General features: G+C 45.2%; 1 protein-coding gene across 2 annotated transcripts in view; it reads right to left on the minus strand.

Annotated features, from left to right (window-relative positions):
* The window catches only part of cpt1a2b (carnitine palmitoyltransferase 1A2b), a 62,152-nt gene that overhangs the window by 16,867 nt on the left and 22,465 nt on the right, over nucleotides 1–22,820 (minus strand). For both annotated transcript variants that reach the window (XM_020486221.2, XM_020486220.2), the window contains exons 10-14: nucleotides 22,267–22,462; nucleotides 20,357–20,545; nucleotides 19,258–19,363; nucleotides 18,598–18,714; nucleotides 2,036–2,200 (exon numbers count right to left, since the gene is read on the minus strand). In XM_020486221.2, coding sequence (XP_020341810.1) covers nucleotides 2,036–2,200; nucleotides 18,598–18,714; nucleotides 19,258–19,363; nucleotides 20,357–20,545; nucleotides 22,267–22,462 — 773 coding nt within the window. The remainder of the gene's footprint in view (nucleotides 1–2,035; nucleotides 2,201–18,597; nucleotides 18,715–19,257; nucleotides 19,364–20,356; nucleotides 20,546–22,266; nucleotides 22,463–22,820) is intronic.

A 22,820-nucleotide genomic window follows, 5' to 3' on the forward strand; every position in this document is an offset into this window, starting at 1 on the left:
CTTAGCTAGCTAACGCTACCTTTTTCTGACATAAACAAACTCGCGTGAGTTGCAGCAACAGGCAGCTGCTTCGTGAAAACGAATAATAATGTCAGCTAGATACTAATTTAGCAACAGAAGCTAGCTAGCTTTTATTGGAAGAATTCAACATTGTGTGTGACGCACTGGGTTAGCTGCATCCCTTTTGTTTCATATGAAGTATGACGGCTGGCTCAGCTAGCTAGCTAGCTTAGCTATTGTTGGACAAATCATGCTAGCTTTCATGACATTGTCAAACTTCATAAACACTGCTCATCGGTAGACAAAACACCTTAGTTAGATGTAAAATGGTACAACTAAGACATATTTCTTGTTTTAGCTTTGATTAATTCAGTGATTTAGGCAATGGGCCGCAATGGATGACAGACTTCTAAATAACTTAAGAACACTTGGAATCAATAAATAGGCATAGAGGTTCTTCTCAATGTTGTATATATAGTGCCTTCGGAAAATATTCAGACCCCCTGACCTTTTCCACAGAAATATCACATTTACATAAGTGTTCAGACCCTTTACACCTTTGGCAGCGATTACAACCTTGCGTCTTCTTGGGTATGACGCTACAAGCTTGGCACACCTATATTTGGGAAGTTTCTACCAGTCTTATCTGCAGATCCTCTCAAGCTCTGTCAAGTTTGATGGGGAGCATTGATGCATGGCTATTTTCAGGTCTCTCCAGAGATGTTAGATTGGGTTCAAGTCCGGGCTCTGGCTGGGCCATTCAAGGACATTCAAAGACTTGCCCCAAAGCCACTCCTGCATTATCTTGGCGCTGTGCTTAGGGTCGTTGTTCTGTTGGAAGGTGAACCTTCGCCCAGTCTGAGGTCCGGAGCAAGGAACTCTCTGTACTTTGCTCTGTTCATCTTTGCCTCGATTCTGACTAGTCTCCCAGTCCCTGCCCCTGAAAAACATCCACACAGCATGATGCTGCCACCACCACCACCATGCTTCACCATAGGGATGGTGCCAGGTTTCCTCCAGACTCTTTTGGCCTTCAGGCCAAAGAGTTCAATCCTGGTCCATCAGACCGGAGAATCTTGTTTCTCATGGTCTGAGAGTCTTTAGGTGCCTTTTGGCAAACTCCAAGCGGGCTGTCATGTGCCTTTTACTGAAGAGTGGCTTCCGTCTGGTCACTCTACCTTAAATGCCTGATTGGTGGAGTGCTGTCGAGATGGTTGTCCTTCTGGAAAACACTCCCATCTTCACTGAGGAACACTAGAGCTCTGTCAGAGTAACCATCGGGTTCTTGGTCACTTCCCTGACCAAGGCCCTTCTCCCCCAATTGCTCAGTTTGGCTGGGCGGCCAGCTCTAGGAAAAGTCTTGGTAGTTCTACATTTCTTCCATTTAAGACTGATGGAGAAACACTGTTTTCTTGGGGACCTTCAATGCTGCAGACATTTTTTGGTACTCTTCCCCAGATCTTGGAGCTCTATGGACAATTCATTCGCTGTCATGACTGGGTTTTTGCTCTGATATGCACTGTCAACTGTGGGACCTGATCTAGACAGGTGTGTGCCTTCAAGGGGTCTGAATACTTTCCGAACGCACTGTATGTTATAGGAATGTCCTGCTTACCCTGTAGTAAGCTAGCTGCAGAGCCAGCTGAATGAAGGACATCCCCATTAATTAACTCACCCTGTAGTAAGCTAGCTGCAGAGCCAGCTGAATGAAGGGACATCCCCTTTAACTCACCCTGTAGTAAGCTAGCCAGGCACGTGCACAGATCGAGCTCAACCAGTGCCCTCGTTGCCTGGTAGAATTTTTTATTTTATTAAATACTTTTTACATTTTTTTTGGAGACTCATTTACATTTTTTTTATTTTTTTTTTAAATGTAACGAATTGCACATCAAACTAGCTAATTTCATAAGCTGCTTGAATCCCAGCAAATACCCCCTCCGCCGCCCCCAAGAGCACCAGCACCCCCAATGATCTGTGCACGGCCCTGAAGCTAGCTGCAGAGCCAACTGGTTGAAGGACATCCCCTTTAACTCACCCTGTAGTAAGCTAGCTGCAGAGCCAATTGAATGAAGGCATCTGGGCTGATCTTCAGCTTTTTGATGCGTCCCTTCCCAAAGTCCCTGAACGGGAAGACATGACAGTCCACATCGTCAGCTAGGGCCTGTGCCACAGACAGAGAGATGGACACCTGCTCCTGAACCTAAAGAGAGAAAGATGGAGGGGTGAGGGGAGGAAACACTTAATAAAAGCTTGTACATTTGTATTAGTTATTTTTCATTAAGACCTGGTAACTCATTGGCCAGACAATCATTTCAGACCTAGTGCCTAGTTAATCACTCCCTGCTGATCCTCTGGTTTCCAAGTGACTCAGAACGGGACTTGACTGGAAGCCAATGGCAGGAGCCATTATTTTTTAAATAAAAAATAAAAAAATAAAAAAAACAGCTGGTTTTAATTGGCTGATCTCTATCCATCACCATTTAGCGCAACCCTTATAACCTGTGTCCTGCATACAGGGGTCAGTATTGTTTTGGTGTTCTTGCGCAACAAAGAAAACTGGGTTAGCTTGTGCAACATGGATATTTTCTTTCTCAAAATATATATTCTTTCCAATTCACAGCTGCTTTTGCAGTATATTCTATGAAGAGTTCAACACTTTCTCAAACTGCCAGCGGCAAGCCATCTCCCACAGAGATGGGTCCAACAATCTCCTCCAGTGCTTTGCAATAGTCGTAGCGTTCTACATCATTGTCATTGGTACGGAAAAGACTGTGCTTGTACTTTTTACTGGGATAGTGTTCTGTACAACCACGACATCGTCAACTGCCTTTGATGGCGTATCTTTACTTTTTCTATTTGAAGACAGTGTATATCATATGTTACAGGACAGCTAGCAGAGTTACGCTCGCTAGTTATTAAAATGAACAGAGATATGTTCCTACTACCTCGGGATACGGGGAATTATTTATGTGGTGCACCATAGCAAAACACTTTTCTGCCTCATGGTCGTGTGATTCGCTCAGAATTGGAATTGATTATCATGTCACTCATCATGACCCCCCATAAGTCCCAAAGAGTCCCACACTGTTACCAGGCTCTACGCGCCAGCAATTCGAGCCTGGGCACGAGGTTAGTGCGTAGTAATTCAGAGGGGTTGGGTTAAATACGGAAGATACATTTCGGTTGAATGCATTCAGTTGTGCAACTGTCTAGGTATTCACTTTCCCCAGTAGGCTGTAAGGGTTGTTAAAGGGCAGGGATGACACAACAGATGTGAAAGTGCCACTAAATGATTGGTTCCCAGTCTCTCCCTGTCTGACAACAACATCTGGTTGAGATCATGGGATGTCATGGCAGAGCAAGAGAGCACATATTGATGGGAGGGTACTTCTCCCTTTATCTAAATCTTCTTCACCATCTCAGGTATTCAATAATAAGGCCAAAGAGGACCGAGAGAGAAAGACTGCAAGAGATAAAGAAAGATAGAGAGGACACAGAAAACATAACCCATGCTTTGGTCACTTCTAGATTAGACTACTGCAATGTGCTACTCTCCAGCTACCCAGATAAAACACTAAATAAACTTCAGTTAATGCTAAATACAGCTGCTAGATTCTTGGATTGAACCCCGAAAAATGTATCATATGTGACTGATGGGCTTGATTTGGCCTTTATGTAGCAAAATTTGAAATGGCGTTTTTAAAAATTGGATAAAAGTAGAGACTCGGAGCTAGAAAATGGTATATCGTACACTACAGTTGAGGAACAATGGGAAAGTAATTCTGCTTTGAAAGTTGATAAACTTGTAACCCCACTTTTGAGAAAATGGACCTTGAATATTTTGGTACACCTACTGGAGAGCTCTTTGTCTACACCCATTCAGCATTGTTCATACCCACTTAAGCCTTAGCCCCACCCATCTCTTTAAGGATTCACATGTGAGGCCATGTGCTAAACATAGTGAGTACGGTAGTGTATTAAACAAACAAAGATTTCAAGACTAAAGCCTGGTTTATACTACGTCTATCGACATGTCTGTATACAGTTTCCGCAGTGACCTCATGAACTTCCTATTGTCGTCAGACATCAAACTTGTTATTATGAAAAAGTATAAATACAAAAACGTCAGGTTGCATGACATCAGCAGCCTGGTGGTCCAAAATAGCATAACTGGTGTATTTTAACACCAATAAACCCATCAGTTTAAAAATCAATTTAGCACATACTGATGGGAGAGTACTTCTCCCTTTATCTAAACTCAGCAAAAAAAGAAACGTCCTCTCACTGTCAACTGCGTTTATTTTCAGCAAACTTAACATGTGTATGAACATAACAAGATTCAACAACTGAGACATAAACTGAACAAGTTCCACAGTCATGTGACTAACAGAAATGGAATAATGTGTCCCTGAACAAATCAAAAGTAACCGTCGGTATCTGGTGTGGCCACCAGCTGCATTAAGTACTGCAGTGCATCTCCTCCTCATGGACTGCACCAGATTTGCCCGTTCCTGCTGTGAGATGTTACCTCACTCTTCCACCAAGGCACCTGTAATTTCCCAGACATTTCTGGTGGGAATGGCCCCAGCCTTCACCCTCCAATCCAACAGGTCTCAGACGTGCTCAATGGGATTGAGATCTGGACTCTTCGCTGGCCATGGCAGAACACTGACATTCATGTCTTGCAGGAAATCACACAAAGAACAAGCAGTATGGCTGGTGGCATTGTCATGCTGGAGGGTCATGTCAGGATGAGCCTACAGGAAGGGTACCACATGAGGGAGGAGGACATCTTCCCTGTAATGCACAGTGTTGAGATTGCCTGCAATGACAACAAGCTCAGTCCGATGATGCTGCGACATACCACCCCAGACCATGACGGACCCTCCACCTCCAAATCGATCCCGCTCCAGAGTACAGGCCACGGTATAACGCTCATTCCTTTGACGATAAACGCAAATCCGACCATCACCCCTGGTGAGACAAAACCGCGACTCGTCAGTGAAGAGCACTTTTTGCCAGTCCTGTCTGGTCCAGCGACGGCAGGTTTCTGCCCATAGGCGACGTGGTTTCCGGTGATGTCTGGTAAGACCTGCCTTACAACAGGCCTACAAGCCCTCAGTCCAGCCTCTCTCAGCCTATTGGGGATGGTCTGAGCACTGATGGAGGTAATGTGCATTCCTGGTGTATCTCAGGCAGTTGTTGCGGCCATCCTGTACCTGGTGTGATATTCGGACGTACCGATCCTGTGCAGGTGTTGTTACACGTGGTCTGCCACTGCGAGGATGATCAGCTGTCCGTCCTGTCTCCCTGTAGCGCTGTCTTAGACATCTCACAGTACGGACATGCCTCCTTGCAGTATGCCTAAGGCACGTTCACGCAGATGAGCAGGTACCCTGGGCATCTTTCTTTTGGTTGTTTTTCAGAGTCAGTAGAAAGGCCTCTTTAGTGTCCTAAGTTTTCATAACTGTGACCTTAATTGTCTACCGTCTGTAAGCTGTTAGTGTCTTACCGACCGTTCCACAGGTGCATGTTCATTAATTGTTTATGGTTCATTGAACAAGCATGGGAAACAATGTTTAAACTCTTTACAATGAAGATCTGTGAAGTTATTTGGATTTTTACGAATGGTCTTTGAAAGACAGGGTCCTGAAAAAGGGACGTTTCTTTTTTTGCTGAGTTTACATTACATATTATCCAGAGCGATTTACAGTCGTGAATGCATACATTTCCTACGTTTTTTTCTCCGTACTGGTCCTAATCTTCTGCCTATGTCTCAGCTCTTCAATAATAAGGCCAAAGAGGCCCGAGATAGAGAGAAAGACAGTGAGAGATCAAGAAAGATGAGAGAATAGCAGAAAAACGAATCCATGCTTTTGTCATTTCTAGATTAGACTACTGCAATGCTCTACTCTATGGCTACCTGGATAAAACACTAAATAAACTTCAGTTAGTGCTAATTACAGCTGCTAGAATCCTGACTAGAGCCAACAAATGTGATCATATTACTCCAGTGCTAGCCTCTCTACACTGGCTTCCTGTTAAGGCTAGGGCTGATTTCAAGATTATACTGCTAACCTACAAAGCATTACATGCACTTGCTCCTACCCATCTCTCTGATTTGGTCCTGCCGTACATAACTACACGTACGCTATGGTCACAATACGCAGGCCTCCTTATTGTCCCTAGAATTTCTAAGCAAACAGCTGAGGGTAGGGCCTTCTCCTATTGAACTAGATTTTTGTGGAATGGTCTGCCTATCCATGTGAGAGACGCAGACTCAGTCTCAACCTTTAAGTCTTTATTGAAGACTCATCTCTTCAGTAAGTCCTATGATTGAGTGCAAAGGTGAACGGCAAGGCACTGGAATGACGTACCGCCCTTGCGGACTCTGACCTGGCCAGCTCCCATCTTTCCACTGGGATTCTCTGCCTCTGACCCTATTATAGGGGCTCGTGCGGTGAGGGACATCTTCGTGGGCTATACTCATCCTTGTCCCAGGGTAGTAAGTTGGTCTGTTGCTATCCCTCTAGTGGTGATGGGGGCTGTGCTTAGTCAAAATGGATGGTTGGCCCTGTCTGGTAGTATCGTCGGACGGGGCCAGAGTGTCCTCCCGACCCCCGTCTCAGTATCTATGCTGCAATAGTCTATGTGCCGGGGAGCAAGGTTCAGTCTGTCCTATCTGAGATAAGGCATCTGTATAAATAGATAGCGACAAGATGCATATATTTCATTCTAGTGGGAGAGGGCTCAACTGACTTTTCTGACTAGCGAATTGAAACTTTTAAATAAAAAAATAGCCTAGTTAATTAATGAAGTGGAAAAAAGTAGCTGGCTGAAAATGTGGGATGCGTCAGGTCAGCTGGCACAGATCTTGCCATGGGAGTTTGGTTCCCAGGGGTTGAGTCAGGCTGAGAGCCAGGTTTGTGTTTTCTAGACAAACACTCACTAGTTAACTTTCTAAAAAGGAATTTGTTAAAGGATGGAAAACCCCCCACGACACCCTGGCCTAAATCTGTTACGTGAGCGGTGTGCGTGTGTGGAAACCCCCTGTGAGTTTGAGAAGAACCACACTTCCTTCCACTTTGCATCCAGTAATATTTACATTATGATAGTTTTGATGTTTTAATGACGGCCCGGGTTAGGTAGTTATCCAGAGAGTCCGTCACCGACGGTAACTTATGACTGCTATTAGTGGACAAATATTACCTTGTAGACTTTTTTTGAAGTATTTTACTAACACCTCAAACCTGATTGGTAGGATACCCCCGCCCCCAATGTTCTTTCCTTGGGTTGAAAACTGTCAGCCACTCTTGAAGAACAATGAAACTCAAACAAAGTGGAGTAGACTTGAGCATGAACAGCATTCAGAAAAGCCGGTTGAGAGTAGTTTTTATTGAGAGTAGTTTGCTGTGGAGTGGCATGACACAGCAAAGTACTTAAGAGTTTGATCCAACCAGCCAGGGCAGAATGCATATATTTCGTATGACTGGAGACCAGTTTACCACATGTGATTTCTATTTTCAGTTCAGAGACAGAGGCCGCTTCCAACAGAGACAGAGAGAGAGACAGAGAGACAGAGAGAGAGACAGAGACAGAGAGAGACAGAGAGAGAGACAGAGAGAGACAGAGAGAGAGAGAGAGAGAGAGCGAGAGAGAGAGAGAGAGAGAGCGAGAGAGAGAGAGAGAGAGAGAGAGAGAGAGAGAGACAGAGAGAGAGAGACAGAGAGAGACAGAGAGAGAGAGAGAGAGAGACAGAGAGAGACAGAGACAGAGACAGAGACAGAGAGAGAGAGAGAGAGAGAGAGAGAGACAGAGAGGAGGAAACAGGGAGATGAAGGGGAGAAGAGGAAAGCATACTGTAGGGAGAGGAAGAAGGGGTAAGAGGAAGGAATAAGACAATGAGTGGTACTAATAAGGGGAATTTGAGAAAGGCAAGCCCTCATGAAGCAGACAGTTTGAGAGTTGAGGCAACATGAAGGGGAAATGGAAAAAAAAACACAGAGGGAGAGAGAGAAAACAGATGAAGAAAGAGTTGGTAGTGACATAAGGTCCAGGTGAGTGAGCGAGTGCGTGAGCGAAAGAGAAAATGTCTCATCTCAGTGGGGGGGGGGGGGGGGGGAGCAATGCGACTCGAATAGAACTTTGAGCCTTTGTGATGTCCGGAGGCACTCGTGTGTGTTCTGTTATCATTGTGAAGGCTTCACTATTCCAATAAGCATAGAAATGCTGCAAGTAAGTTGGCGCATGTAATAATTAACAGGGGCAAAGTCCCCCAAAAGTCCCCGGTCATTTGGCGACCAGGCTGTGTGTGTATATTATGTACACTACCGATCAAAAGTTTGGGCACACCTACTCATTCAATACATTTTCTTTATTTGTACTATTTTCTACATTATAGAATAATGGCGCCGACAGAGATGGCCGCCTCGCTCCGCGTTCCTAGGAAACTATGCAGTTTTTTGTTTTTTTACGTGTTATTTCTTACATTAGTACCCCAGGTCATCTTAGGTTTCATTACATACAGTCGAGAAGAACTACTGAATATAAGATCAGCGTCAACTCACCATCAGTACGACCAAGAATATGTTTTTCGCGACGCGGATCCTGTGTTCTGCCTTACAAACAGGACAACGGAGTGGATCCTATGCAGCGACCCAAAAAAACGACTCCGAAAGAGAGGGAAACGAGGCGGTCTTCTGGTCAGACTCCGGAGACGGGCACACCGTGCACCACTCCCTAGCATTCTTCTTGCCAATGTCCAGTCTCTTGACAACAAGGTTGATGAAATCCGAGCAAGGGTAGCATTCCAGAGGGACATCAGAGACTGTAACGTTCTTTGCTTCACGGAAACATGGCTCACCGGAGAGACGCTATCCGAAGCGGTGCAGCCAACGGGTTTCTCCACGCATCGCGCCGACAGAAACAAACATCTTTCTGGTAAGAAGAGGGGCGGGGGCGTATGCCTTATGGCCAACGTGACATGGTGTGATGAAAGAAACATACAGGAACTCAAATCCTTCTGTTCACCTGATTTAGAATTCCTCACAATCAAATGTAGACCGCATTATCTACCAAGAGAATTCTCTTCGATTATAATCACAGCCGTATATATTCCCCCCCAAGCAGACACATCGATGGCTCTGAACAAACTTTATTTAACTCTCTGCAAACTGGAAACGATTTATCCGGAGGCTGCATTCATTGTAGCTGGGGATTTTAACAAGGCTAATCTGAAAACAAGACTCCCTAAATTTTATCAGCATATCGATTGCGCAACCAGGGGTGGAAAGACCTTGGATCATTGTTACTCTAACTTCCACGACGCATATAAGGCCCTGCCCCGCCCCCCTTTCGGAAAAGCTGACCACGACTCCATTTTGTTGATCATTTTGTTGATCTGATGACTCCTTGCTGTCCCCAGTCCACCTGACTGTGCTGCTGCTCCAGTTTCAACTGTTCTGCCTTATTATTATTCGACCATGCTGGTCATTTATGAACATTTGAACATCTTGGCCATGTTCTGTTATAATCTCCACCCGGCACAGCCAGAAGAGGACTGGCCACCCCACATAGCCTGGTTCCTCTCTAGGTTTCTTCCTAGGTTTTGGCCTTTCTAGGGAGTTTTTCCTAGCCACCGTGCTTCTACACCTGCATTGCTTGCTGTTTGGGGTTTTAGGCTGGGTTTCTGTACAGCACTTTGAGATATCAGCTGATGTACGAAGGGCTATATAAATACATTTGATTTGATTTGATCCCTGCCTACAGACAGAAACTAAAACAAGAGGATCCCACGCTGAGGTCTGTCCAACGCTGGTCCGACCAAGCTGACTCCACACTCCAAGACTGTTTCCATCACGTGGACTGGGAGATGTTTCGTATTGCGTCAGATAACAACATTGACGAATACGCTGATTCGGTGTGCGAGTTCATTAGAACGTGCGTTGAAGATGTCGTTCCCATAGCAATGATTAAAACATTCCCTAACCAGAAACCGTGGATTGATGGCAGCATTCGTGTGAAACTGAAAGCGCGAACCACTGCTTTTAATCAGGGCAAGGTGTCTGGTAACATGACCGAATACAAACAGTGCAGCTATTCCCTCCGCAACGCTATCAAACAAGCTAAGCGCCAGTACAGAGACAAAGTAGAATCTCAATTCAACGGCTCAGACACAAGAGGCATGTGGCAGGGTCTACAGTCAATCACGGACTACAGGAAGAAATCCAGCCCAGTCACGGACCAGGATGTCTTGCTCCCAGGCAGACTAAATAACTTTTTTGCCCGCTTTGAGGACAATACAGTGCCACTGACACGGCCTGCAACGAAAACATGCGGTCTCTCCTTCACTGCAGCCGAGGTGAGTAAGACATTTAAACGTGTTAACCCTCGCAAGGCTGCAGGCCCAGACGGCATCCCCAGCCGCGCCCTCAGAGCATGCGCAGACCAGCTGGCCGGTGTGTTTACGGACATATTCAATCAATCCCTATACCAGTCTGCTGTTCCCACATGCTTCAAGAGGGCCACCATTGTTCCTGTTCCCAAGAAAGCTAAGGTAACTGAGCTAAACGACTACCGCCCCGTAGCACTCACATCCGTCATCATGAAGTGCTTTGAGAGACTAGTCAAGGACCATATCACCTCCACCCTACCTGACACCCTAGACCCACTCCAATTTGCTTACCGCCCAAATAGGTCCACAGACGATGCAATCTCAACCACACTGCACACTGCCCTAACCCATCTGGACAAGAGGAATACCTATGTGAGAATGCTGTTCATCGACTACAGCTCGGCATTCAACACCATAGTACCCTCCAAGCTCGTCATCAAGCTCGAGACCCTGGGTCTCGACCCCACCCTGTGCAACTGGGTACTGGACTTCCTGACGGGCCGCCCCCAGGTGGTGAGGGTAGGCAACAACATCTCCTCCCCGCTGATCCTCAACACTGGGGCCCCACAAGGGTGCGTTCTGAGCCCTCTCCTGTACTCCCTGTTCACCCACGACTGCGTGGCCACGCACGCCTCCAACTCAATCATCAAGTTTGCGGACGACACAACAGTGGTAGGCTTGATTACCAACAACGACGAGACGGCCTACAGGGAAGAGGTGAGGGCCCTCGGAGTGTGGTGTAAAATAACCTCACACTCAACGTCAACAAAACTAAGGAGATGATTGTGGACTTCAGAAAACAGCAGAGGGAACACCCCCCTATCCACATCGATGGAACAGTAGTGGAGAGGGTAGCAAGTTTTAAGTTCCTCGGCATACACATCACAGACAAACTGAATTGGTCCACTCACACAGACAGCATCGTGAAGAAGGCGCAGCAGCGCCTCTTCAACCTCAGGAGGCTGAAGAAATTCGGCTTGTCACCAAAAGCACTCACAAACTTCTACAGATGCACAATCGAGAGCATCCTGGCGGGCTGTATCACCGCCTGGTATGGCAACTGCACCGCCCACAACCGTAAGGCTTTCCAGAGGGTAGTGAGGTCTGCACAACGCATCACCGGGGGCAAAATACCTGCCCTCCAGGACACCTACACCACCCGATGCTACAGGAAGGCCATAAAGATCATCAAGGACATCAACCACCGAGCCACTGCCTGTTCACCCCGCTGTCATCCAGAAGGCGAGGTCAGTACAGGTGCATCAAAGCTGGGACCGAGAGACTGAAAAACAGCTTCTATCTCAAGGCCATCAGACTGTCTCAAGGCCATCAGACACCACTAACATTGAGTGGCTGCTGCCAACACACTGTCAATGACACTGACTCAACTCCAGCCACTTTAATAATGGGAATTGATGGGAAATGATGCAAATATATCACTAGCCACTTTAAACAATGCTACCTTATATAATGTTACTTACCCTACATTATTCATCTCATATGCATACGTATATACTGTACTCTATATCATCGACTGCATCCTTATGTAATACATGTATCACTAGCCATTTTAACTATGCCACTTTGTTTACATACTCGTCTCATATGTTATACTGTACTCGATATCATCTACTGTATCTTGCCTATGCTGCCCTGTACCATCACTCATTCATATATCCTTATGTACATATTCTTTATCCCCTTACACTGTGTATAAGACAGTCGTTTTTTGGAATTGTTAGTTAGATTACTTGTTCGTTATTACTGCATTGTCGGAACTAGAAGCACAAGCATTTCGCTACACTCGCATTAACATCTGCTAACCATGTGTATGTGACAAATAAAATTTGATTTGATTTGATTTGATAATAGTGAAGATATCAAAACTATGAAACAACACATCATGTAGTGACCAAGAAAAAGTGTTAAAGAAATCCAAAAATATTTTATATTTCAGATTCTTCATATAGCCACCCATTGCCTTGATGACAGCTTTGCACACGCTTGGCATTTTCTCGAACCAGCTTCACCTGGAATGCTTTTCCAAAAGTCTTGAAGGAGTTCCCACATATGCTGAGCACTTGTTGGCTGATTTTCCTTCACTCTGCGGTCCAACTCATCCCAAACCATCTCAATTTGCTTGATCTTGGGGGATTGTGGAGGCCAGGTCATCTGATGCAGCACCCATCACTCTCCTTCTTGGTAAAATAGCCCTTATACAGCCTGGATGTGTGCTGGGTTATTGTCCTGTTGAAAAACAAATGATAGTCCCACTAAGCTCAAAGCAGATGGGATGGCGTATCGCTGCAGAATGCTGTGGTAGCCATGCTGGTTAAGTGTGCCTTGAATTCTAACTAAATCACAGACTGTCACCAGCAAAGCACCCCCACACCGTAACACCTCCTCCTCCTCCATGCCTTACAGTGAGAAATACACATGTGGAGATAATCAGTTCACCCACACCGCATCTCACAAAGACACGGCGGTTGGAACCAAAGATCTCAGACTCCAGACCAAAAGGACACATTTCCACCAGTCTAATGTCTATTGCTCGTGTTTCTTGGCCCAAGCAAGTCTCTTCTTCTTATTGGTGTCCATTGGTAGTGTTTTTTTTGCAGCAATTCGACCATGAAGGCCTGATTCACACCGTCTCCTCTGAACAGTTGATGTTGAGATGTGTCTGTTACTGGAACTCTGTGAAGCATTTATTTGGGCTGAGTTTGGTAACGCTAATGAACTTATCCTCTGCAGCAGAGGTATCTTTGGGTCTTCCACTCCTGTGACGGTCTTCATCAGAGCCAGTTTCATCACAGCGCTCGATGTTTTTTTTCGACTGCACTTGAAGAGACTTTCAAAGTTCTTGACATTTTCGGAATTGATTGACCTTCATGTCTTAAGGAAATGATGGACTGTCATCTCTCTTTGCTTATTTGAGCTGTTCTTGTCATAATATGGACTTGGTCTTTTACCAAATACGTCTATCTTCTGTATACCACCCCTACCATGTCACAACACAACTGATTTGCTCAAACGCATTAAGAAGGAAAGAAATTCCACAAATGAAGTTTAAGGCACACCTGTTAATTGAAATGCATTCCAATGCATTCCACCTCATGAAGCTGGTTGAGAGAATGCCAAGAGTGTTCAAATCTGTCATGAAGGCAAAGGGTGGCTATTTGAAGAATCTCAAATATATTTTCATTTGTTTAACCAAAAAAAGTGTTACCACATGATTCCATATGTGTTATTTCATAGTTTTGATGTCTTCACTATATTCTACAATGTAAAAAAAAAAGTAAAAAAATTGAAAAACCCTTGAATGAGTAGGTGTTCTAAAACTTTTGACCAGTAGTGTATGCAAGACTCTGAGCTCTGTAACTGTCAGCCAGTCTGTCAACCAGCCAGCTAGTCAGTCATAGCAGCACATTGAGGTCATTTCCAGGAGTGGAACTCCCCAGCGTTCCCACAGACAGGCAGTTAACACAGTAGAGGCCAAGGGAGGAGAGCACTGAACTGCTGAGGTAGAAGTAGGGAGAGAAGGTGGAGATATACAGTGCCTTCAGAAAGTATTCGGACCCCTTTACTTTTTTCACATATACAGTAGCCTTATTCTAAAATGTATTACATATTTATTTTTTCCTCAGAAATCTACACACAATACCCCATAATGACAAAGCAAAAACAGAGTCTCATAGCAAAGGGTCTGAATACATCCGTAAATAAAAAAAATAAAAAAAAATGATTTACATATGTATTCAGACCCTTTGCTAGGAGACTCGAAATTGAGCTCATGTGCATCCTGTTTCCAATTCAATTGCATTCACCTGTGGTAAATTCAATTGATTGGACATCATTTGGAAAATAACACACCTGTCTATATAAGGTCCCACAGTTGACAGTGCATGTCAGAGTAAAACCAAGCCATGAGGTCGAAGGAATTGTCTGTAGAGCTCCGAGACAAGATTGTGTAGAGTCACAGATCTGGGGAAGGGAACACAAAAAATGTCTGAAGCCATGAAGGTCCCTAAGAACACAGTTGCCTCCATCATTCCTAAATGGAAGGAGTTTGGAAACACCAAGATTCTTCCTAGATCTGGCCATCCGGCCAAACTGAGCAATTGGGTGAGAAGAGCCTTGGTCAGGGAAGTGTCCAAGAAGCCGATGGTCACTCTGACAGAGCTCTAGAGTTCCTCTGTCGAGATGGGAGAACCTTCCAGAAGGACAACCATCTCTGCAGCACTCAACCAATCAGGCCTTTCTGGTAGAGTGGCCAGACAGAAGCCACTACCCAGTAAAAGGCACATGACAGCCTGCTTGGAGTATGCCAAAAGGTACCTAAAGACTCTCAGACCATGAGAAACAAGATTCTCTGGTCTGATAAAACCAAGATTGAACTCTTTGGCCTGAATGTCAAGAGTCACGTCTGTAGGAAACCTGGCACCATTCCTACGGTGAAGCATGGTGGTGGCAGCATCATGCCGTGGGAAGGTTTTTCAGCGGCAGGGGCTGGGAGACTAGTCAGGATCAAGGCAAAGATGAACGGAGCAAAATACAGAGAGATCCTTGATGAAAATCTGCTCCAGAGCGCTCAGGACCTCAGACAGGGGCGAAGGTTCACCTTTTAACAGGACAATGACCCTAAGCTCACAGCCAAGACAACGAAGGAGTAGCTTCGGGACAAGTCTCTGAATGTCCTTGAGTGGACCAGCTAGAGTCCGGACTTGAACCCGATCTAATATCTCTGGAGAGACCTGAAAATAGCTGTGCAGCAATGCTCCCCATCCAACCTGACAGAGCTTGAGAGGATCTGAAGAGAGGAATGGGAGAAACTCCCCAAATATAGGTGTATTCCAACCTTGTAGCATCATACCCAAGAAGACTCGAGGCTGTAATCACTGCCAAAGGTGCTTCAAGAAAGTACTGAGTAAAGGGTCTGAATACTTATGTAAATGTGATATTTCAGTTATTTATATTTAATACATTTACAAAAATGTCTCAAAACTAGTTTTTGCTTTGTTATTATGGGGTATTGTGTGCAGATTAATGTGGAAAATAACAATTTAATACATTTTTATAATAAGGCTGTAACGTAACAAATTGTGAAAAAAGTAAAGCGGTCTGAATACTTTCCGAATGCACTGTAGGTGGTAGAGATCGAGTGGAGGGAATTTCCCCCGATTGTCTGACTGTTGTGGGTCGGTAGATACAGAGGAGGAAACGGAACAATCCAACCGCAACAAACAAACAGAGAGAGAAAGCGCACGAGAGAGCGAGAGAGATGCCACTTCTCTCGGATGAAAGAAAAGAAACTGATGAAAGACAAAAAGAGAAGAACCTTTCATCTCGGGCTGTGGTGGTCATGACATTTTGTCAGTCGGCCATTGTCATGCAATCATTACCTCAGAAAGCACTGCCCATTTTGTTGTGTTAGGCTTTGAAACAACATCCACAACGACCATGTTTTCACACTCAGATTCAAATCTGTTAATTAACTTCTTTCTTCAAAACGATCAATCACAGCGAGGTGACTTTTAAAAGCACATACTGTTTTCATGACGTGTTTGATGTGATTTTGGATTGCATTTGAATTGATGTCAGAGTGGTTAAAGGAAAAAGAACCCTGACTACCAGGCCATTAGCAACCTGATAATCATTAGCGAGTTGGGTACTACCAACGCATGTCCAGAGTCCATAAAAGGAGGTTACCGTGACTCAACGGCCACATAGAATTTTACTGCAGTCATGACTCATGATTGCCAGTAAAACAGTCACCGCAACTGCCCCTACTTTCACCAAATCGTGGCTCAAGGAGGTCATGCTAACATCGTGCACCATACTTAGACAAAAATATTAAACTTAAGCCACTGAATTGGTTCCTCAACATATATTAATTGTGGTTCAGGACTGTCAATGGACATTAAGTCGTGGAATGAAACCGAGAGAAGAACTGATCCAAGACTTAAAGAAAGAGGAGAGAGGGAACTGGACAATGTTTTACAGGGTGTTTCAAGTGACACTAAACACGGACACACTCCCCTCCCAAAAGGATGTCTTGGCAAGGTTTCCATTAGACGACAAATCACCTGGAGCAAAAACATATTTTTTTCTCAAAATTATGCTTTTTATTCATTAATCAAAAAAGCAATCAATGGGAATATTTTGACAGGTAAAGAGAATTGGTCGATAGGTTCCTTTTCCTTATTTTGTGGAATTAAAATTGGCCTGTGTATTTTCGTTAGTCAGCATAGAGCCTATTTTGAGCGGGATTTCTCCTGCACGATTAAAAAGAACTCCTGGTAATTGAAGCATGCCTCCCATTCACCATACAAGTGCAATCAACAGGCTATCAGCGCTTCACCCACCACTTTACAATGTGAGCTGGAGGCAGTAGGCATTTTGAAAACATACTTAATAAACCTGAATGTTTCATTTCGTATTACGAGGCATCGTTTAACTTGCTTCAAATTAGCATATAGGCAAAAATCCGACCGTGAAAACGTGGAGGCAATTTAATAGGCGGCGCGTGTGAGTTGCGAGTTTGGGGACGCTTACAATTTATCCTACCATTTTTACCGTTCTGAGTGACAGTTATGATGTACATATGCAGATTTGCGCGGAACAGCTTCATTTCAATACTGTTTTCGTTTCTTAAAACCATGACAAAAATCGAAAAAGTCAACTAATGAAAGATCACTAGCCTCTGCCATATGATGTGCATGGAACTCATAGCTAATACAGCAGTAGGCCTTTAACTTCTATTTCTCATTCACACTGAGGATTGGTGACTATCGAGGGGGAGATTGGAAGATTTGTTCAAATAGCTTACTGTGAGGAACTATAGTTTTAATATATCATCATTTGCAATGATGGAAAAAACAACAACAACAAAAAACACTTTCCTACATTTCTGTGCAGCAGGTCAGGTACATCTATGCGTGCTCACGCATTTCCTTCAACATTATCAGGACATAGAAACCAGGAAATTATGGGGATTAATGGTACATTTACTACTGGTGTCATATGTAAGTGGAATTGATAAAAATAAAAATAATTCAAAGAACAAACAATTCACGCAATGACATAATGAATGTGTAAGAACTGGTGGGAGATTCACCTGTATCGTCACCAGACACCCCTCCCCTTCTTATTGTCTCAACACATTATCTTCACACGTATTTTTTTGCTTTTCACTGACAGCCAAATCTCAATAATCAGCTAGGCCTACCACGCGTGCTGCCCAAATTGCGGGCTTCCCAAATAGGCAAAAGCTAAGCTTTATAAGAAGCTAATTATCCTCGATTCCTCTGTGGCCATGTCATGCTTTCTGGTGAAGAATTTTGAACGATTTTAATTATTTCTATATAAACAGGAGTAATTGTATATTGTTGGCGAATGTACACTGCTCAAAAAAATAAAGGGAACACTTAAACAACACAATGTAACAAGTCAATCACACTTCTGTGAAATCAAACTGTCCACTTAGGAAGCAACACTGATTGACAATAAATTTCGCATGCTGTTGTGCAAATGGAATAGACAACAGGCGGAAATTACAGGCAATTAGCAAGACACTCCCAATAAAGGAGTGGTTCTGCAGGTGGTGACCACAGACCACTTCTCAGTTCCTATGCTTCACTTTTGAATGCAGGCGGTGCTTTCACTCTAGTGGTAGCATGAGACGGAATCTACAACCCACACAAGTGGCTCAGGTAGTGCAGCTCATCCAGGATGGCACATCAATGCGAGCTGTGGCAAGAAGGTTTGCTGTGTCTGTCAGCGTAGTGTCCAGAGCATGGAGGCGCTACCAGGAGACAGGCCAGTACATCAGGAGACGTGGAGGAGGCCGTAGGAGGGCAACAACCCAGCAGCAGGAGCGCTACCTCCGCCTTTGTGCAAGGAGGAGCAGGAGGAGCACTGCCAGAGCCCTGCAAAATGACCTCCAGCAGGCCACAAATGTGCATGTGTCTGCTCAAACGGTCAGAAAGACACTCCATGAGGGTGGTATGAGGGCCCAACGTCCACAGGTGGGGGTTGTGCTTACAGCCCAACACCGTGCAGGACGTTTAGCATTTGCCATAGAACACCAAGATTGGCAAATTCGCCACTGGCGCCCTGTGCTCTTCACAGATGAAAGCACATTGTCCTAACGGAAACCCTGGTCTGAGGGTGTGTTAGGGAACGATGCGCACACCCAGCACTCTCACCTCCACAGGGATGTCCCAGGTGAGTCTCTGAGGGGGCGGTAAGGAGCGCTCCACCTCTCCCTTACAGTGGCCGTCCTCTGTGTAACCCAGTTGGAAGGCATCTGTGGCCAGGGTGAACTGAGGACAGACAAAGAGCAGCTGTTACACACACACACACACACACGCAGACACGCAGACACGCAGACACACATGTAGACACTCAAAGTTCAGTGGCTTCACCATTCACAAAGAGTATAAAACACACAGAAACTTAATCTGCCAAAAACTAATAACAAACATGTTTATCCTCTATCTGATTGAGAAAATCCTGAGAATATCCCATTTGGATAATAACTGGAACATCCTGATCCGGGCTATTTAACCACAGGTACTTTTAGCCACATATCTGGCCATATGTAGTCTACCTCACACATACACTAAAATCTGCAAGATCGGATTATTCTAAATAAAACCAAGTGCTTGATCTCCATTGAGGACAGGTCATTTGGGCTGTCAAGGGACCCCCCCCCCCAATATCTTTTTAACCTCTAGCTCCAGCACCATACTAGTGTCTACACAATGTGAAAACAGCACATTTCTATGTCATGTAGCTAAAAAGAGAAGAAAAAGGCCCTAATAAAATGCTATTTGATTATGCCTGTTTGACAGATAAACACACACCTCCCACAGGTGTGCCACTGTCGGGGCGTCGGCCCAAGAGTGCTCTGCATTCAGCCCATTCTTCCCATTCTTGTACACCACCACAGAGAATGACTTATCAAACCACCTGAGAGACCGAGAGAGGGGAGGGGGCAGGAGAGAGGAGAGGGGGGGTTGGGGGGCAGGAGAGAGGGAGAGACACAGAGATATATATATATATCAATTAGCTCAGTGCTTTCAGTTTTGAGAGTTGACCACACACTATCAAAGCAGAATATATATATCCCCTGACCACCCACCACTGCCCTGGTCCAGGACACAGATGTGAAGCACTTGATTTGGAGGGGGGAGAGAGGAGTGTGTACAAGAGGAACTTCGGCCTAATGTCGATGATTCTAAACAACCAGAACCATGTCCATGGATGGGATATATCCGTCAATTACTTCACCTAAGCAACTGGTGCTCTTGGACTTGGAAAACATTTGCTGCTAATTCAATCAGGTTGTCACATACCATGTGTGTGTGTGTGTGTGTGTACTCGAATGCTCATGTGTGTGTAGCCCTACAGTACAGCACGTGTGAAAGGAAGAGAGGATAAATGGACCAGATGAAGACCATCTGTTAACAAAGACATCCTGCCCTCTTCATTACGCACAATTCAACTCAATCTAGATAACCGGTAAACTATGATAGAGGTGAAGAGGAGATGTGCTTCAAACAGCTTTGCCCTGCGGGGCCTAGGTCAAAGCCCAAATGGAACCCTATTCCCTATATGGTGCACTAGTTTGGATCAGAGCCCTATAGGGCCCACGCCCTGGTCAAAGGTAGTGCACTACAGTATATAAGGAATAGGGTGCCATTTTGTACATACTAGTACCAGACCCCCCCCCCCCCCTGTAGAAGAGTGAAATGGATTGAATGTTCTTATGTTGAGTGGTAACATGGGAAAGGCAGAGTTGGACACTCTCTATAAAACGGGTCCTAATTCACTCCACAGCCCCTTCCAGTTGGCTCCATCCTGTAAGGTGTTAGCAATAAGGCGGAAGCTCTGCCACGATTCTACATTCCGACTACGTAAGAGGCTCATCTTAATGCGCCTGCACCACACAGTCTCACACACCTGTCATAACATTTCCCGTGGAGGAGGGACTTGGCGTAGCGGTCCAGGTTTCCCACGGGGTCTTCTCCCATCATTCCTTGCTCCTCATCGTCCAGGGTGACAAAGAAGGCGGCCCGCTCGATGCAGTCCAGCGAGCGCTTGTTCACTCCTGAGCTGAAGTACTGCTTTCTTACGGCACACCACGGCACCCTGGGACAAAACGCATTCCAAATCACGGCAAAATTCATTACAATTTTTTTATTTTTAAGGTAGACTCAAGATGACATCATCAACCCAGAGTCGACTGTACTTCTTACTTACAGACTGACATTAATATCAACAGCAACCAAAACGGACAAGAATCCTCAAATTGTTACTGAACATAGGGGAACATGTTCCCCTTCTGCAACCCACTCCCTGCAGAACAGTGAGCACGGTGATAAGGAACACGACAGAATTACTTGACAGTAGTGTGAAAAGTGATCCCACGGGACATGCCAGGACAAAACACCCCATGATCAGACTAATCCAACCGTGTGGTTGTAACTGTTCCTTGCTCAACGGCGGGAACCCTATTAGCAGTCATGCCAAGCTGAAGATGACTAAAGATACAATGGCGAGAGGAAGGGCGTGCTGCTACTGTACCACACCCACACCCCCCCCGGGGGGAAAGAATGTTGAGTTAACAACACTGTGTGTAAATTGTCTACGGAAACAGACGGGAGCACCACAGTGCACCAACAATTGTGACATCTACATAGTTGTTGTACGCGTCTGCACGGGAGTCGTGTTTTAAGTGTGTTTGAGAGAGAGTGAGCGAGAGAGAGAGAGATTCCTACTCATTCCAACATACCACAATCAAAGCCCAGAAAGGCTCTGTTGGTATACATAGACCATAACTGCACAGACTATTAACTACATTCAGTATAATTGACCTTAATCCTAGGATAATGCTTGCATTTGTGTAAAGAGAGCAGTAGTGGCCCGGTTTAGCAGGTTTTTAACTAATACTGTTGTATCTTATCATAACACACACCCACACAGCAAATGGTACATATCGTTTCATGCATTCTCCTTATATACGAACTCGTCTTTTTTTTCCCCTTTTTTCTTTCGTCCCCCAGCATCTACTCTGTCATCTTATATTCCTACCGCTGTTCCCCCCTCTCATCTCACCTTTAGCCTCACCCCTTCCCCTCACCCTCAGTTCAGTTCCCTTCCCTCCATGCATTCTCAACCAACACTCTCCATTTCACTTTTTGCACCCCCCCCCTCTTGTTTGCTTGCTTCTTCCTTTAAAAATGGTTTAGGCCCTTCTCGCCTTCTCTTCCTCTTCGTGACTTCTCCATCTCTCGGCCGACACCGCTCTGCACTCTTCCTTTCCAAGTTGTGCTCAGACCACTTGAGACTCTTGTGGCCATTGAGGTGACTGACAGACGCTCTGCTTGTCTGCGGTATCCTGCAGACCTGGGTTCAAATACTATCAGAAATCATTTCAAATACTTGAGTTGTGCTTGATTGAGCGTGCTTGGCTCAATGGACCAATGCAATAGGCCGGAAAACAAAAACCCTGCCCACTTGGCACTCCAGGCTGGCTAGAGTGAACGGTCAAAGATTTCAAATCATATTTGAATCCACGTCTGTTATCATGCAGTGCAATCCTTGTCTGATGTCTCAAGCCAAAGTCTGCACATCTACAGCCGTCTCAGGCATAATGAACATGAAGCTCCGTAAGGGCCATCTAGTCGCCATACAACGGATCATGCAAAACAAGACACTGTCATATTTAGGGGGATATCCGGGTGATGGAAAATGCAGAGAACTGTATTTGCAGTGTGTACATACACCTATGTGTACAGGCGCTTGCTCATGCACGCGCACACACACACACACACACACACACCCCCTCTTCCCCCCACCACTATAGACACCTGTCTCCAGCAGTCAGTGCTCCCAGCCTGTCTTCTCCAGGTCCGGGGGGTGAAGGGTCATCTAGGATCCTCTGGATCTGGTACTCTATCTCTCTAGGGGAGAGGAGACGCCCCGCCTTGTAGACCCACAGCCTGAAGTAGCGCCCCCGGTGGTAGACAGTCACAAATTCACTGTCCTGCCAGTGCTGCAGCACATCTGGAGAGGAGACACACGTCGAGAGAGAGAGAGAGATGCAGAACACTACGCATTTGTATTTTATTTCACCTTTACTTAACCAGGTAGGCTAGTTGAGAACAAGTTCTCAGTCGATTAGTACCTTGAGCGTGGCTGAGGTACTTGACCAACTCAGAAACCAGATTGCACAGGGGAGAAGGTACGGTGGGATTCGAAATGGTCAGTGATCTGTTTGTTAACTTGGCTCTCGGAGACTTTAGAAAGGCAGGGCAGGATGGATATAGGTCAATAACAGTTTGGGTCTAAAGTGTCACCCCCTTTGAAGAGGGGGATGACCGCGGCAGCTTTCCAATCTTTAGTGATTTCGGACAATACGAAA

Source organism: Oncorhynchus kisutch, linkage group LG6 (assembly GCF_002021735.2).
Source record: "Oncorhynchus kisutch isolate 150728-3 linkage group LG6, Okis_V2, whole genome shotgun sequence".
NCBI classification, from domain to species: Eukaryota; Metazoa; Chordata; class Actinopteri; order Salmoniformes; family Salmonidae; genus Oncorhynchus; species Oncorhynchus kisutch.